Source organism: Andrena cerasifolii, chromosome 15 (assembly GCF_050908995.1).
Source record: "Andrena cerasifolii isolate SP2316 chromosome 15, iyAndCera1_principal, whole genome shotgun sequence".
NCBI classification, from domain to species: Eukaryota; Metazoa; Arthropoda; class Insecta; order Hymenoptera; family Andrenidae; genus Andrena; species Andrena cerasifolii.
This window is the reverse complement of record NC_135132.1, coordinates 7,891,825-7,910,358: the sequence shown is the minus strand read 5'-3', so window position 1 is coordinate 7,910,358 and position 18,534 is coordinate 7,891,825. Positions and strand designations below refer to the sequence as shown.

General features: G+C 52.3%; 1 protein-coding gene across 1 annotated transcript in view; it reads left to right on the top strand.

Annotated features, from left to right (window-relative positions):
• Positions 1 to 18,534, top strand: part of Mgl (low-density lipoprotein receptor-related protein megalin) — a 43,053-nt gene that overhangs the window by 19,041 nt on the left and 5,478 nt on the right. Inside the window, exons 2-13 of the mRNA XM_076827951.1 lie at positions 3,109 to 3,231; positions 4,524 to 4,655; positions 5,111 to 5,362; positions 5,620 to 5,874; positions 6,302 to 6,418; positions 6,518 to 14,719; positions 14,964 to 15,531; positions 16,095 to 16,338; positions 16,480 to 17,087; positions 17,161 to 17,453; positions 17,525 to 18,042; positions 18,122 to 18,359. Of these exons, the coding sequence (XP_076684066.1) occupies positions 3,109 to 3,231; positions 4,524 to 4,655; positions 5,111 to 5,362; positions 5,620 to 5,874; positions 6,302 to 6,418; positions 6,518 to 14,719; positions 14,964 to 15,531; positions 16,095 to 16,338; positions 16,480 to 17,087; positions 17,161 to 17,453; positions 17,525 to 18,042; positions 18,122 to 18,359 (11,550 nt within the window). The remainder of the gene's footprint in view (positions 1 to 3,108; positions 3,232 to 4,523; positions 4,656 to 5,110; positions 5,363 to 5,619; positions 5,875 to 6,301; positions 6,419 to 6,517; positions 14,720 to 14,963; positions 15,532 to 16,094; positions 16,339 to 16,479; positions 17,088 to 17,160; positions 17,454 to 17,524; positions 18,043 to 18,121; positions 18,360 to 18,534) is intronic.

The window sequence follows — 18,534 nt, the reverse complement described above, 5'->3', positions numbered from 1 at the left end:
CGCCGAGGAGCGAAGGTAGGCGAGTGCACTTCTCCTGCCTCTCCCCCTCCCTCCCTCTGGCCGACAGGCGGTCGAGTCTGGCCGAGTCTGGCCGAGTCTGCCTTCGGTGCCAGGGCGCACCGCCTGGTACGAGCGGTGCACTACACCTCTCCCCTCTCCTACGCTCTTTCTCTCCCCCCCTCTCTCTCTCTCTTCCCCGCGAGCGTCCCTCCGCGGCGACACGGCGCACGTATTCGCAGCGTAGAGATGAGAAAATTCGCAACCTGCGCGCGGAGATACTTACGAATGCTAGAAGCGGAATTGGATGTTTCTGGAACTCCTTTGGGCAGAGATTTTTTCGGGGGAAATTGGTATTTAGGAGTTGGGACTCCGTGGAGCTTTTGTTTCAGTTATAAAGTCATGGCTTTCACGATAATGTTTGTGGGTGAGTGTGGTAGGATCAAGCACGGAATGGTGATAAAGCGCACGAGGAACGTTTATGGAACGTGTGGTCTTTTAGGTGGCAGGATCGGTCGTCTGGAAGAAACCACCTGTTTTCATACCGAGGACACGTTCCTCGGCGTACCGTGACCAGAAACATTAAGATATTTAGGAAATGCGTGCCGCGGCGGACTGCTCGGGAGATTGGAAACATTTTGTATCATCTGGTTGCTTTGCTTTCTTACGTATGAACGTCTTGGACGGGGAATTGATTGGTTTTGGTATTGAAGCACCTCCCTCAGTTTTTTTTGCGATTCTTATTTCACGGAGTTGATTAGCTCGGCTTCTTGGAGGCTTGCATAGTATCGATTCCGGAATTCTTCGTACAATAGTGTGTATAATAGTTATAGGTACGTATATCTTAGATGTGTTTAAGATATGGAAGTGTCTGTCTATTGTCATTCGACAATCAATAGTTGTCATTGGTTCTTTGTATTTAGAAATACTATTTGGGACCGTGTTGATGCTTTTGTTGTTGTTCCTAGGGTAATGACTCTGGCATGTTATCGATTTCAAATGCCGATACCAGGTACATGTGTATATAAGTTTCCTTTCAATACGTCTCAATTCTTGTAACCCCTTGCTGTTTGGTTTCGATTTGACCATAGTTCATCGAAGTTTAATCATAGTTCGACACACTTCGAGCATGGCCCATCCGCGTTCCTATCCCGTTTCCATTTTTGCCCGCCAGGGGCGTTCGTAAAAACCTAACTACTTACTCCACACACGCAGGTATGTGTCCTTGTTATTTTGAGGCAGAAAGAGCTTCTATTATCGCGCACACATCATCGAACGAGAAACGTTAAGCATCCTGTCGATGTTATCCTTGAAAGGATGCACATATACGGTAGGTAGTTGTTCGTGCTAGATAACCGATTCCAGCTAGATTCCGTTGAGATTCTATCTACTCGGTGCCAGTCGGTACCGTTCTGTCTCCCGTCCACGCTCGGTGTTTAATCTTTTTATATAGAAAAAAGGCTATCTACGCGTTAAACATTTTTTTTTTCAAGCCATTCAATTAATTTCAAGCCTGATTCTCCGTAAAATTAAAAAGAACGACACGCTACAGAAACTAATTTCGACCGAAACCTTCTCTTCTCCCTCGTTACTATTCTTTATATTTCATTCCTAACGGCCGGAATTAATTTCAGATGAAATTCTTTTCATGGAAATAAATTAATTGAACACTTTCCGTTTTAATCGAGAGAAGAAAGCGAGATGTGCGCGTTAGATGATACACAGTGAAAATACCTTGCGTCGAAATTTTGTAATTCCCGCGCGCAGTTACGCGTAATTATAATTGCGCGTGCACACGCAGCTGCGTATGGCTCGTTCTCATGTGCAGGAAAAGTCGTCACCTGTTGCACGGATTTCATAGAAAGTGCACATCTTCGAGCATAGATCCGAGACCGTTGCGTTCACTTTATCTTATTGTTTAGGAAAAGCAACGTTCCCTTAATTGTAGTACCAGGCCTCTCGATTCTAACCTATTTATGCAAAATTCCTCATCAGCTGGATCTTAATCAGCGTTAAATTAATTTAATCGCGGCTGTCATCTCTGACATACTAATATCCCATAACACAACTTTCGTCGCTTTTTCGAATTTCCCCTAGATAATTCGCCACATAGAAATTCCCTATATAAATCTGACTATCAACTCTTCAACAACTTACCAGATTTCATGTAAACAGATTACACCCCCCTAGTGCTTTATTAGTGCGATTGTAGAGCAGAATTGTTACCAAATGTCGTTTATTTCTGATTCGATATTCAGTTCGAAAATATGCTGGGAACAGGTTCTAGGGGGAATTGAATACTGTAATCGCTGTCGTCCTGCTCGCTAGATGAAGTCTGCGGAACGTTATAGGAAGAAAAGAAATCGTCCGAGGCGGATCTTTTCGGTCAAATAGAAGAGGCTCTTCTGTGTACCTGGAGAGGGAGCTGCCAGTATTCATTGAACCTTTCACCTATCACGCTACTGATGCATCGAGTCACGAATGCTCCCTCTTTTCTTTCGAATCGCTTGCATTCGGATTGTTAATACTTTTGCAGTAGTATCTGCGCACTTGCCGCTAGAGGGCACTCTAACCTATCCCTTTCTCGCTAGTGCTTGTTTCTCCGAACAAATCCATACACAGGGTGTCCTACTTAGATTGATCGACACTAATATCTTTGAAATTGAAGCTACCTTCTTTCGTCGACCTTAATATGATAGGGTTGAAGGAATCTTATTGGTGCACAGAGGGTGCAGTGGATGCAAAAGAAAAAAATAAGTCCGAAAATTTTTTATTTGATTAAAATTCAGAAAAAAAAATAAAACATGATTTCTAATACACTAATCTGATATATTATGAATTACATGGCAATAAAAAAGTCATACATTTAAATATAGTAATGTTTATTTATTTCTCTTATTTTTTTATTTTCTTTTCTTTATTATCCTTTTTTTTCGTGATCGCGTTTCTCATGCTTTTTTGCCATTTAGAAATTGTTTGGGGCCCCAAAATATTTCTTGCCCCGGGCCCCTTCACACTGAAGCCGGCCCTGTGTGCCTTCCTTCATTTTAAATTAATTACGAACTTTTGGCGGGAAAGCGGTAACGAGCGTATTTTTTCGTTCTTTTGCAGGTGGCGGCAGCGGATGTGGTAGCAACAGCTACAGATGTCTAGATGGCACCTGCATACCGGCTACCTTAGTTTGCAACTATCAAAAAGACTGTGAAAACGCAGAGGAGGAGTTCCAATCCTGTAGTAAGTGCCCCGCATTATTCTCTCACCACCTCTCACATATCCGAACCAACTAAAAATCTCGCAATTGACGACAGCAACTGAAATCGAACACAGAAACGCGAAATAATGGCACTCGCAATGTCCTCCCGGTAAGGCCGTTATACAAAGGAATGGAAATCGTAACCAGCGATAAAAACACTTCCGGTAGGAAGCGTCGACTCCTCTTCGATGCGCTTCCGGCTCACGCGAGATCCCCTGGACACATATAAACTTTAAGAAAGGAAGATAATCCACGTGGAACCGCACAGGCAACACGTGCTCGCGTGATTCCCCGCTTTTTCTGCGACTCGCAATCGGGTCGAAATCTCCTGTTAAACATTTGTTCCGAGGGTGATGTAACCTAGAATTGTTGTGCATGACGCAATATGAAAGGAGCTATCGTGTGGTAGGAAAATATGAATTAAAAGTCATCCCGAATGTAGTTATTGTACTCGTAAATTGCAGCGAGCGTATCATTAATACATTGGACACCAATATTAGCATTCCCGACATGTTTCTGTGAAGAGCTCGCCGTAGATACAATTGAGAAGTACAACGATGCGTGTTTGTTACTTACAAGGGAACACCGCGAACCCGGACTCACCGATTGGAACGCAACCTTGTGGGTTTTTAGAGAGACTCAAAACAAGAACAACGGTGTCCAGTGTTACCAACCCTACGGACGCCGAAAAAAACTTTTTTCAAAATTTTGTTAACGCAAGTTTGTAGCGCTTATTGCGCCATTAAACTTTTGTTCGAAGCATTTTTTTCTGTCTGTTGTACTTTGAGAGTTACACGCGAAAAAGTGGAAGTGCCAGTTAGACTTTGAGGTTAGTTATCACCCGCTCCAAGGGCAATAGGGCCCAAATGAAAAACATCGTTGTTCTTGTTTTGAGTCTCTCTAAAAACCCCCAAAGTTGCGTTCCAATCGGTGAGTCCGGGTTCGCGGGATTCCCTTGTTAGAGAACGATATTGTTATTTGCAAGTGCTCAGATAACACTTGAAAGCTAAGCTAAGTCCTGGATGCTATTTACTTTTTGATAAGAGGACATTGGATACTCTCTCCACCCCCTTGCCTGTGCGTTTGTCCTTTAACGCATCGATAACGAACCACGGGAGATTCCTCCACTCCTAGCTAGCGTTAGATTCAATTGATGCCAGGAATTATATATCAGAATCAGGTTGCGGAATCAATACGCGACTATCGGTCCGTGTAATAGACCCATAACAGAGGTAGCGCAGAGTTTATTAATAGGTTTAATTCTCCCTTCCAGCACCGCCCGACTGCGAGGCTGGACAGATCACTTGTGGCCAGTATATATTCAATAAGACTTATTGTATACCTCCTCATCAAAGATGCGACATGACCGTCGATTGCGTCGATGGAACCGATGAAGCCGGCTGCAGTGAGTATTCATTAATTTGCGAGTCGCCTATTATCTCGCAAACTGGTATTACAGAAAATAACGACAAAGTAAGTACAACATCAGGCTAGGCACAGTGAACGCAGAAGGGACACTCTGAATCTAGGCCAGGGTCCGTGATCTTTTTCGCGATAGAGGTCGTCTTCCATTTCTTAGTAGGAGTAATAGCGCTTTTTATTGCGACGAGAGATAGTACCAATCAATGCCCCTTACGTAATTTAAAGAGACTTCTGCTTTTACGATTGCAGGGATCGCAAACCCACACTCACCATTTATAGCAGCGTACTTTCGCTCGGTGTTGTTTTCTGCGATTCCAGTAGCTCGCAAAGTACTTCGGACTCTGAGAAACCGACTTCGTATTATTATACTTTGAAAGCGCAAAGTTTGCTCGGTTTTAGAAAATGCGGGGAATATCGCTGATTGATAGTGTCAAAAAGATTACAGGAAGTGCCAACCGGACGACTTCCGTTGCGGTGGAACGACGCCGGAGCTCTGCATCCCGAAGGAGAAGAAATGTGACGGCTACTTGGACTGCCGGAATGGCAGGGACGAGGAGAAGTGCGACACTGCGAAGCCAGCCTGCCGGCTGGATCAATTTAGGTGTAACTCCACTCAGCGCTGCATCGAGCAGTCGTCCAGATGCAACTACAAGGACGATTGTGGGGACAACAGCGACGAGGAGAATTGCAGTATGTTCTATTTCTGTGCTTCTTTTATTAGGCGTCTTTTAGTATTAATGCGACGGTGGATTATTTGTTTCGAGACGATGCGAAGTGTCTTGTCTGCTGGAGCGAGAGATCGTTTTAATTTTGAGGCATTGCTTAGACTGTATAGTGCGCATTTGGCACACCGCCACAATGCGTTTCTAATTAAGATTCGTTCTACTTCTGTCGAACTTTCTTTGTAGCGTAAAGAAAGTGCCACGGTTAAAGTCGAGGATTTTCAGACTTCCAGCCATGCGCGATCAGCCAGTTCAAATGCGCGAACGCACTGTGCATACCAAAGTCGTATCACTGCGATGGTTACAAGGACTGTCAGGATGGGTCAGACGAGAAGTCCTGCACGGTGACGGTGTGTCCTTGGAACAAGTTCATGTGTCCGAAGGGTGCACCGGATGGCAAGCCACTTTGCATAGACCGCTCTCAGCTCTGCGATGGGAAGCCTGACTGCGAGGACGATGCGGACGAAGAAGCTGCCTGTTGTAAGCATCAGTTTCTTTAAACTAAAAGTCACGAATGAAAATTTCAACTAGTTGGCTTGCGATACTGCGAGGGGGCCTTTATGGGCCCTTTGTAAAGTCCATTCGCATCGCAGCGTTGGAAGAATAGATAATTAGAATAAACTCTTGGACTTGTGCGTTCCTTCGGTGGCTTAATCGAGTTAGAGATTATTAGCGTGCCAATAAACTGTAGCCTGAACTTGGAAATTATTGTCTCTCGATGAACTTAACGTCATTTCTGGCTTTCTGTTTTAATCGACACGCTGAAATGGTTCCTTAGAACAGGTACGTCGATCACTTCTAAATAGACACACAGGTTGATTTCACTTTGCATCTTGTAACGTAGGATTAAGTTGAAGAAACTTCCATGGAAATTCAGTGAACTTTATAATCCTTTCTCTCTCCACAGCGACGAGTATGTGTAATTCCTTAGGATGTCAGTACAAGTGTCAGGCCTCTCCCATGGGAGGAGCGTGTTATTGCCCCGAGGGCAGGATTCTCTCGAACGATTCAAGAACTTGCGTAGGTGCGTCCAGCTTTCCCACCAGCGAGCGAAGCGACGCCGCGCGTCGCTCCTAACGAGCCAGCTATTAACTGCCCAATTAACTTAAAATCTGACCGACAGACCGCGACGAGTGCTCGGAATGGGGCTACTGCGAGCAGCTGTGCGAGAACACAGTGGGCTCCTACATCTGCAGCTGCGCGCCGGGCTACGTGCTCCAGGGGCGCAACAAGTGCCGAGCGTTGTCGCACGAGGGCGTGACTCTGGAGCTGTTGGTGGCCCAGGACCGCGCTGTTTGGAAGATGTCGCCTACCGGCGAGGACCGAAGCATCGTTGTCAACACCACCGGCGCTAGCGGGTTGGACTATCTTCACTCGAGGGACCTGCTGTTTTGGAGCGACGTGAAGACCAGGAAGGTGCACTCGGAGCCTCTGCACGACGCGGCAGGGTCCATCGTGGACATATACATGGCGAGCTCGTGGGGGCCAGTGGCCCTCGCCGTGGACTGGATAGGGGAGAAGCTGTACGTGGTGGACTCGGTGGTGCAGAAGATCGACGTGTTCGAGTTGGACGGTAGGTACCACGGCATCGCCCTCGGCTCGAACCTCACCAACCCAGCGGACATCGGCCTGGACCCGACGGTGGGGTTGATGTTCGTGGCGGACAGCAAGCAGGTGCTGCGAGCCAACATGGACGGCACCTCGGCGTTCCCAATCGTCTCTGAAGCGGCGTACAAGGTCTCCGGCATCGCCGTGGACGTGATCGCGAGGAGGATCTTCTGGTGCGACTCCCAGCTGGACTACATCGAGACGGCGGATTACTTAGGGAGGAACCGGGTGATGGTGCTGAGGGGTTCCCAAACGCCGTCGCCGACGAGGCTCGCGTTGTTCGAGAACAAGATCTACTGGACGGACAGCACGAAGCAGGTGATCATGAGCATGGACAAGACCCAGGGCGACTATTCGCTGCAGACGGTGTACAAGATGAGGGACGCGAAGGCGATCAAGGTCCTCCACCCGCTGACCCAGCCTAAAGTCTCCAACCCCTGCGGCAATAACAACGGCGGCTGCCAGCACATGTGCATCGTCACAGCGGCAAGCGACCAGGAGAACAGACTGGGCTACCGTTGCGCCTGCGATATCGGGTGGAGGCTCTCCAGCGACCAAAGGAACTGCAACTTGGTGCAGGAGTTCCTCATGTACTCCCAGCAGAGGTTCATCAAAGGCAGAGTCCTGGACCCTGTGATGGAAGGTTTCAGCGACGCGATCTTGCCCGTGGTGTCGAGGAGAGCCAGATTCGTCGGGCTGGACTACGACGCCCACGATCAGTACATCTATTACAGCGACGTGCTGCAGGACGTGATCTACAGGATCCACCAAAACGGCACCGGCAGGGAGATCGTGCTGGCTAGTCAGAACGAGGGAGTGGAGGGCCTGGCGGTCGACTGGGCAGCGAAGAACCTTTACTACATCGACTCCCGCAAGGGCACGCTGAACGTCCTCAGCACCCAGAACACCACCTACCGCAGGACGCTGTTGAAGAATCTGAAGCGACCCAGAGCGATTGTGATCCATCCCAATCACGGGTTCATCTTCTTCTCCGAGTGGGACCGGCCGGCGAACATCAGCAGAGCTTACACCGACGGCTCCAATCTAGTGGTGTTCAGGAACCTGACGCTGGGCTGGCCGAACGGCTTGGCTATCGACTTCATGAAGGACAGGCTCTACTGGTGCGACGCTCTGCTCGACCACGTTCAGCACTCGAACTTAAACGGCACGGACGTTCAGACGGTCAGCTCGAGGCTCATCAGGCACCCGTTCTCCATGGCCATTCACGAGGAATGGATGTACATCACCGACTGGCGGCTGGACGCTATCATCAGGCTCCACAAGGAGACCGGCGAGCAGGAGTCCATCCTGGTGCGCGAGCCAGCTACGAACAGGCTCTACGGAGTGAAAGTCTTCAGCCGCGACATACAGACCTCACCGTCGGACCATCCTTGCTCCATCAACAACGGAGGCTGCGAGAAACTCTGCTTCGCTGTTCCTCAGAATAATACCAATAAGTATGGAATCCCTAGGCTCACCAGGGTCTGCGGCTGCCCTTACGGTGAACGCCTTCAGCCGAACGACAGGACATGCGCGGCTGACCCAGACGCAGAGCCGCCTCTGGAAGCCTGCCCTAACGCCTGGGACTTCACGTGCGCCAATCAGAGGTGCGTCTCCCACACGTGGGTGTGCGACGGGGAGAACGACTGCTTGGATAACAGCGACGAGCAGAACTGCACCAAGCCCACCTGCGGCGCCAGCGAGTTCCAATGCAGAACCGGCAGGTGCGTGCCGATAAGCTTCCGCTGCGACTCGGAGAACGATTGCGGGGATTACAGCGACGAGGCGGGCTGCCCGAACGTGACCTGCAGCGCGAACCAGTTCACCTGCGCGAATAACAGGTGCATCCCGAACACATGGAAGTGCGACTCGGAGAACGACTGCGCGGACAGCTCCGACGAGGGCGAGTTCTGCGTGGCGAAGACCTGCTCCTACTTCCAGTTCACCTGCCCCCGATCCGGCCACTGCATACCCCAGTCGTGGGTCTGCGACGGGGACAACGACTGCTTCGACCAGCAGGACGAGATGGACTGTCCGCCGGTCACCTGTCTCAGCACGCAGTTCACCTGCGCGGATCAGAAGATGTGCGTGCTGGACTCGTACAAATGCGACGGCATCTCGGACTGCAACGACGGCAGCGACGAGGTGGGCTGCCCGTCTCTAGCGCCCGACCACTGCAACACCGACAAGCAGTTCCAGTGCGTCAGCTCGGCTATATGCATACCGAAGAGCTGGTACTGCGACGGGACAGCCGACTGTCCGGACAAGTCCGATGAGCCGGACCCCTGCGGGGAGATAGGCTGCCAGCCGGGCTTCTTCAAGTGCCGCAACGAGAAGTGCGTGTTCAAGGCGTACATCTGCGACGGGAAGGACGACTGCGGCGACGGCTCCGACGAGGACACCGAGCTGCACGCGTGCACTTCCCCGGAGTTCCGGTGCGAGTCCCAGCAGTGGAGGTGCCCGAACGTCACCGACCGCTGCGTCAACCTAACCAGCGTCTGCGACGGCAAGCTGGACTGCCCTAACGGGGCTGACGAGGGTCCGGGGTGCGACTTCCAGGAGTGCAAGTACCGCGGAGGCTACTGCAGCAACGGCTGCGTGCAGACGCCCATGGGGAAGCAGTGCACGTGCCCTCCGGGCGAGGAGCTCACCAAAGACGGGTACCTTTGCCAGGACATCAACGAGTGCGATCCACCTGGAAGGTGTTCCCAGGTCTGCATGAACATCAAGGGCGGCTATTACTGCAACTGCGTGGAGGGCTACGTTCTGGAGAAGGACAAGCACACCTGCAAGGCGTACAACCACAGCGCGGCGTTCCTGATCATCTCGAACAGGCACACCATTCTGGTAGCGGATCTGCAGGATCAGGCGCTAGAGAGGGTGCCGATCAACGTGGAGAACGTCGTCGCGACCGCCAGCAACATGCACACGGGCACGATCTTCTGGTCGGACATGAAGCTGAAGAAGATCTCGAGGCTGGACAGAGGCACCGATCCAGTGGACGTGATATCCACCGGGTTGGACTTGGTGGAGGGACTTGCTTACGACTGGATAGGCCAGAATCTATACTGGCTGGACTCCAAGCTGAACACCATAGAGGTGGCCAAAGAGACCGGCGCCAGTAGGATGATATTAGTTAAGGAGAACATCACGCAACCCAGGGGAATGTGCCTGGACCCCAGCCCCGGGGCGCGCTGGCTCTTCTGGACCGATTGGGGCGAGAATCCTAGGATCGAAAGGATTGGTATGGACGGCAGCAACAGGTCCACCATCATCAGCACTAAGATCTACTGGCCGAACGGGTTGGCTTTGGATATCGCCAATAGGAGAATATACTTTGCGGACAGCAAGCTGGATTTCATAGACACCTGCCTCTACGACGGGAGCAAGAGGATCCAAGTATTAGCCAGCTCTCACTACCTCCTGCATCCGCACTCTCTCACCCTGTTTGAGGACACGATGTACTGGACGGATAGACAGCTCAACAGAGTGTTATCCGCTCACAAGTTCTACGGCGCTAATCAGACAGTCGTCTCCCATTTGATATCGCAACCTTTGTCCATCCATGTCCACCACCCAGTACTGCAACCCATCTCTCCAAACCCCTGCGCCAACACCACCTGCGCGCATCTCTGTCTGCTATCCCCGGCCAGCTCCCAAGGCTACAGTTGCAAGTGCCAGGTAGGGTTCAAGCTGCAGCCGAATGGCCAGTGTTCGGAGGAAGAGACGCCGTATTTGATGGTGCTGCGAGGCTCCCAAATCGTGGACGTGTCTCTGGTACCGGGCAGCACTAAGACGGGCTACATAACGCCTGTCGTGGGTGTGGAAGGTGGCAAGTTCATCGATTACGACCGGAAAGAGCGGATGATCTACTGGCTGCAGGCGAAGGACGACGACGACGAAAATGGCACCATTTACACCACTCCGTACAGCGGCGGGAACAAAACAGAGTTCCCTAGCGCTAGCGGCGAAGGCGGGATCGTCGGCTCGCCGTCTGCCATGGCGTTCGACTGGCTGGGCAGGAACCTGTTCATCGGGAACAAGTATGCGTCCAACATAGAGGCGATAAAGGTGGATGGAAAGAACAGGTACAGGACGATTGTGCTCGCCAACGACGGCAATAATACCTCCGTAGCTAAGCCGAAGGCCATGTGCGTGGATCCGCTCGAGGGCCACATCTTCTGGGTGGACGACGGAAGCTTTGGAATACCCATGAAGATCGGGAGGGTGAACATGGACGGCACGAACCCCATGATCCTGGTGGAAAACGTGAACAGGCCGGAGGCGGTGACCATTCACATCCCCAGCAAGACTGTCTACTTTAGCTCCTTGTATCCGGGCCTCGTAATGGCCATTTCCACCGACGGGCGGAACCTGAGGACCATCGTCTCCGAGAACATAGCGCTGCCCAAGGCTCTCGCTGTCCACGAGTCCAGGCTCTACCTCCTGGATCCAACGTACGACAAGATCGAAAGGGTGGACCTCCCCGACGGGGGAAACCCCACCACGATAATCGACAACGACTCGGAGCTGAAGACGCTGACCATTTACAAGAAGCGCGTCACAGGCGACCATCCGTGCTCCGTGAACAACGGCGGGTGCTCGCAGATCTGTCTGCCGGCTTCTGGGGGGACCAGGGTCTGCGCCTGCGGCATGGGATACCGCAAAATAAGCGACACCGCCTGCGAACCATTCCAGACCTTCGCTGTGGTGACCCAGTTGGACGTGGTCAGAGGGTACAGCTTGAAAGACGCGAAGGAGGCGATGATGCCTATCACCGGGGTCGGCCACCACATCCTCCACGTGGACGTCTACTATCCAGGCAACTGGATCTACTGGGTGGAGTTTAACAGAGGCACTTGGAACGGCATCTTCCGCATCAGGCCGAACGGCACTGAATTGCAGCACGTGGTGAAGCAGGGCATAGGCTCCAACGGCATCCGGGGCCTGGCCATCGACTGGGTGGCTGGCAACCTCTACTTCACCAACGTCTTCCCTCACGATAATTACGTGGAGGTGTGCAAGCTCGACGGCAGCAACAGGAAGGTCCTCGTGAAGAAGACCACTGACTCGCCTCGCGAGCTAGCCGTCAACCCTATCAAACGGTACCTCTACTGGATTGACTACGGGCAGTATCCTCGGCTAGGCAGGGCTTACCTGGACGGCAGCAACTGGGTGCCCATTGTCACCTCTGGCATCAGCACGCCGCGGGACATCACCATCGACCTCGCTACGCACGACGTCTACTGGGTGGATTCCAAGCAGGACGTCATACAGAAGGTCTCCCTGACTGGAGTGCGAGAGATCATCAGAAGGAACCTCCCTAATCCCATGGGTGTTGCTATCTACGGCAACGACGTGTACTGGGTGGACAGGAACCTGGCGACGGTCTTCAAGGCGAGCAAGCGCGGCAACATCAGCCTGCCAACCATCGTCAGGTCCAACCTGCCGAAGCTCCGGGACATCGTGATGTTCGATCAGAACTCCCAGCCTGCGGACCCAACGAACCCCTGCTCGCAGAACGGAAACGCAGGTTGCTCGCAGCTCTGCTTCGCTATGCCCAAGGAGAGCTCGTCTGGGTATCATTGCGACTGCGCGGTGGGTAAATTGGCGGCTGATGGCAAGAGCTGTGGGATTATGGATGAGTACTTAGTGTTCGCCACGAGGACAGAGATTAGGGCCATCGGTCTGGATCCTCAGAACACCAGCGTGCCGTTTAGCTCGGTGGGGAATCTCACCAACGTGGTGGGCGTGGACTTCGATTACCAGGACAAGAAGCTTCTGTTCACTCAGATCAGGCCCTGGGCCAAGATCGCTTGGATGCAGGCGGACAACCCTTCCTCCTCGGAGATCCACACTCTGATCAGCAAAGGGATCAACCCGGAGGGTATCTCCTACGACTGGACGCAGAAGAAGGTCTACTGGACGGACTCCTCCAATAACAGCATCTACGCGATGGACCTCGACGGCACTGACCTGGTGATGATCGCCAGGGTGGACAGGCCCCGGGCCATTGTCGTCGACCCCTGCAACGGGTCCCTTTACTTCACGGACTGGGGCCGCTTCGGTACGTCCGCCAAGATCTTCAGGACCACCATGGCGGGCTCTCTGAAGAAGGCTGTTATCGACAAGGACCTGTCTCAACCGAGCGGCCTGGCGATTGATTATGAAGATCGCATGCTGTATTGGACTGACGCGGTCCGCGAGAAGATCGAGCGCTCCGAGCTGGACGGGAAGAACCGCCAGGTGCTGGTCAGCGCGACTATATACCCCTTCGCTATTACCGTTTTCAGGGAGCACATCTACTGGACGGACCTCCAGCTGAGGGGCGTGTACCGCGCGGAGAAGCACACCGGCGCCAACAAGGTGGAGCTGGTGAAGCGGCTGGAGGATTCCCCGAGGGACCTGCATATTTATTCAGCGGCCAGGCAGCAGTGCAAGGTGAACCCTTGCAACATATCCAACGGCGGCTGCGACCAGTCCTGCCACCCGGGCGTGAACGGGTCGGTGGAGTGCAAATGCGACGACAACAGCCGGCTGGTGAACGAGGACAGGATGTGCGTGCCGAAGAACGTCACCTGCGACTCGAACAAGTTCGCCTGCAGAAACGGTCGCTGCATCTCAAGAATGTGGGCCTGCGACGGGGACGACGACTGCGGCGACGGCTCCGACGAGGACACCAACTACTGCTCATACCATTCCTGCAGCCCTAACGAATTCAGGTGCAACAACGGCAGGTGCATCTTCAAGACGTGGAAGTGCGACCACGAGAACGACTGTCGCGACGGGAGCGACGAGGAGGGCTGCATCTATCCACCTTGCGCTAACGGAGAGTTCACTTGCGCTAATTACAGATGCATCCCTCAGTACCAGGTGTGCAACGGCGTCAACGACTGCAAGGACAATTCCACCTCGGACGAGACCTACGAGCGCTGCCCCAAGAACACCACCTGCCCTCCGAACCACCTCAAGTGCGAGAAGACCAACATCTGCGTGGAGCCATACTGGCTCTGCGACGGGGACAACGATTGCGGCGACAACAGCGACGAGAACCCGCTGCACTGCGCCCAGAGGACCTGCCCGCAGAACAGCTTCAGGTGCCCCAATCACAGGTGCATCCCGGCCACCTGGTACTGCGACGGCGACGACGACTGTCTGGACGGCAGCGACGAGCCCCCAGGCTACTGCCAGTCCGAGGGCAGGACCTGCTTCGGTGACCTTTTCACTTGCGATAATGGTAATTGTATACCTAGGATCTATATTTGCGACGGCGACAACGATTGCTTGGACCAGTCCGACGAGGACGAACGGCACCAGTGCAACGACAGGAAGTGCGACGAGGAGACTGAGTTCACCTGCACGGCGAATAAGGTCTGGAACAGGGCGCAATGTATTCCTAAGAAATGGCTCTGCGATGGGGACCCGGACTGCGTGGACGGTGCCGATGAGAACGTCACTCTTCATCACTGTCCCACGCCCACGCCTTGCGCGGAGAACCAGTTCACCTGTAACAACGGGCGCTGCTTGAACCAGAATTGGCTCTGCGACCATGACAATGACTGCGGGGATGGCAGCGACGAGGGGAAGTTCTGTAATTCGAGGTACAAGGCCTGCACTAGCCAGGAGTTCACTTGCCATAACTTCAAGTGCATTAGGAAGCAGTTCCGCTGCGATGGGCAGGATGATTGCGGGGATCACTCCGACGAGGATGGATGTCGTGAGTAATGTATTGATTAGGGTGGTCCTTGTTTCTTAGCTTCTAAATTTTGGGGCCTTACCTCCTAGAATTCTAGAAGACTCTTTCCTTGTGTTCTGCTCGTTTCTCTTTGCTTCTTGAATTTTCTGCTCTCACCCCTTTTAGAGGGAAATAAAGTTCCTTGCTGGCCAAAAGAGAACCACCCCTAATACTCATGAATAAGTGTACTGGCTTCTTTATAACACAGTGTTCTTTGCTCGCACAGCGCCGAAGGTGAAGAACGTGACCTGCCCCAATCCCGGGGAGTTCATGTGCGCCAATGGGAACTGTATCGACCAGCGATTGGTCTGCAACAAGGACCCAGACTGTGCGGACGAGAGTGACGAGCCAGCCCACTGTAATATAGACGAGTGCGCCAGGGTGGAGATGAATCAGTGCGGGCACAAGTGTGTCGACACCCCGACAAGCTACTACTGCGAGTGCAATCCGGGGTACAAGCTCCTGGACGACGGCAAGGCCTGCGAGGACATAGACGAGTGCACGGAGACCCCTCAGGTCTGCAGCCAGCAGTGCGAGAACACACCGGGAAGCTTCTACTGCAAGTGCAACGACTACTGGTACGAGCGCGCGGCCGACGAACACACTTGCAAGAGGAGGGACAACATAAAGCCCTGGATCATCTTCACTAACAAATACTACGTCAGGAACATGTCCATAGACGCATCCAATTACAGCTTGATGCACCAGGATCTTATTAATGTCGTTGCACTGGACGCTGACTACTCGGAACAGATGCTGTACTTCTGCGACGTTACTGCAAAGACTATTTTCAGGTAAATGTGCTTGAACAGGTTTAGTCTGGGAGAATGTACAGCAGTAAGAGAAGGAATATAGTTTCGTTAGAAAGGATTGTATTTTAAAATTTGTATCTCTTAGGCAGTTGGGCATTATTCGAATAAAAAATTATTCGTCGTTATTTTCGAATAACTTCATTTTATTCGAAATTTTTAGTCGAAGATTAAGCGAAATTTTTATTCTAAAATTATTTGAAATTTTTATTCGATTATTTGAAATTTTTATTCGAAGATTAAGCGAAATTTTTATTCGAAGATTATGCAAAATTTGTATTCGATTATTTGAAATTTTTATTCAAAGATTAATCGAAGTTATTATTCGATTATTTGAAATTATTATTCGAAGATTATTCGAAAATTTATTCGATAATTTAAAATTTTTATTCAACGATTATTCGAATAAAAATTTAATCGACTAATGCCCAACTCTGCTCCAAGGTCCTAAGTCTAGTATTAAGTTAGTTCCGAGTTTCAAACTTTGAAACTAAATTCTGGGGTTGAGTGTTTCGAGGGACCTTTACTCACGCGCAAATTCCTTTCAGAGCGCCAATTGCAGGGGGAGAGAGAGAAGCTATTATCAGACACGACAGCCTTGGTTTAGAAGGAATAGCTATAGATTGGGTAGGTCGGAAGCTGTACTGGTTGGACCGGCACGCCAAACACTTGGATGTCGCTGAACTTAACGGGACGAATAGAAAGACTCTTCAGACTGGCATAGCAGACCCAAGGGCCATTGCAGTTCACCCTGGAACTGGATACTTGTACTTCACTTCGTGGCACCTTCAGGTAAATACACTCCAGAGATTCCACTAATTCATCATTTAACGCTTTGCTGAGTTCGATGAAACAGCAGAACACTCAGGGCTGTCGGAGCCTCTTCCAATCCATTTGCGTAGCACTGGAAGCAATAATCCTTTCAATTTCCAGGCCTACATAGGCAAGATGGGGATGGACGGCAGTAACTTCACAAGAATCCTCACCTGGGAGGACGACATCGCCTGGCCGAACGCTCTGACCATCGACTACTTCACCGACAGGATATTCTGGGCAGACGCCCACCTCGACTACATAGCCTTCGCTGACTTGGAGGGCCACAACCGAAGGAAGGTCCTCACCGGGGCCACCGTGCCGCACGTCTTCGCCATCACGGTCTTCGACGACTTCGTGTTCTGGACCGATTGGAACCTGAAGGCTATCAGCAGGGCCGAGAAGTTCTCCGGGAGCAACCTGCGAGTGCTTCGCAACACCACTCACAGGCCGTACGACATCCACGCGTACCATCCTCTGCGCCAGCTGCCTTACAACAACCCCTGCATGGAGAACAACGGCGGCTGCTCCCATCTGTGCCTGATTTCGCCGCCTGCCAGCTCCTACCTGCTGGAGGGATACGGCCAGCCGGGCGTCACGTCTTACAAGTGCAAATGCCCCAATCAATTCGTGCTGGATAAGGATGGCAAGACCTGCAGGTCCAACTGCACCGGTGGCCAGCATCACTGCGGGCCCCCCGATGAGAAATGTATTCCCTGGTACTGGAGGTACGTGCGAACCGAATTAAGGAGCTTACAGCACGAGGTGTGCAACTCCATTTTTTATTATTTCGGTTTGAAGGTGTGACGGTGAGAAGGACTGCAAGGACGGCTCCGACGAGCCCATGAGCTGCCCGGCACGAGTCTGCCGGCCCAGCGTGTTCCAGTGCGCGAACGGCAACTGCAGGCCCAGCGTCGCGGTGTGCGACGGCGCAGACGACTGCGGCGACAAGAGCGACGAGGAGCACTGCGCGCTGGAGTGCGGCGAACTGGAGTTCAAGTGCAAATCCAACGGGCGCTGCATCCACGAGTCGTGGAAGTGCGACGGGGACGCCGACTGCAAGGACGGCAGCGACGAGGACCCAGCGATCTGCCGTAAGTACCTTCTCCAACACCTTAGCCCCATCCTTCAAATAACTGGACCTAAAAATACCTTACCCTCGCAGACAATCGCCCCTGCGACCCCAGCACGGAGTTCAGCTGCAAGAACGGCCGCTGCATCCAGAAAGTGTGGATGTGCGACTCGGACAACGACTGCGGCGACGACAGCGACGAGCCTGCCTACATGTGCCGCCAGAAGAACTGCACCACCGGTTGGCAGCGCTGTCCAGGCCACGCTAACTACCGCTGCATCCCCAAGTGGCTGTTCTGCGACGGGAAGGACGACTGCCGCGACGGGTCCGACGAGCGACCCGAGAACTGCCTGAAGTGCGACCCGAAGATGGACTTCAAGTGCGCTAATAACAGGTGCGTCCCTAAGCAGTGGCTCTGCGATTTCGCCGACGACTGCGGGGATGGCAGCGACGAGGCCGAGGCCATGTGCAAGGACCGCTACAGGGAGTGCTCGGAGTCCGAGTTCCGCTGCGACAATGGCAAGTGCATCGCCTCCAGGTGGAGGTGCGACAGCGAGGACGATTGCGGCGATAACAGCGATGAGAACGGATGCCAGAAGTTCGTTTGCAAGGTAGGTTCCTGCTGAAGTGCGGATGGGAATTGCGAGGAAGCCGTGGGATGTGTTTTCAGCATTGAATATTCTGTTGCAGAGCGATACCTTCCAGTGCGCAAGTGGGCACTGCATAGCTTCCTACTTGTGGTGCGACGGGACGCGAGATTGCAGGGACATGAGCGACGAGATTGGCTGCCCACCTAGGTACCCGGGTGGGAGGTACTGCCCGCAGTCCAGGTTCCAGTGTGACAATAATCTCTGCGTCTATCTCACGGATATATGCGACGGCAGCGATGACTGTGGCGACGGCTCTGATGAGAATCCGTACATGTGTGGTACGATATTCATTTTGTTGTTTATGAACTGACTCGATAGTTCGTTTCTTTGGCAAACAAAGGAGAGATGGAAAGTAGGTTCAATTGCGTGGCCGACTTGGTGGCTTTTCCTTAGTTTCGTCGCGCCCTGTACACCTGACAAGGGAAGATCCTGAACTTGGAAATTCAAAAAATT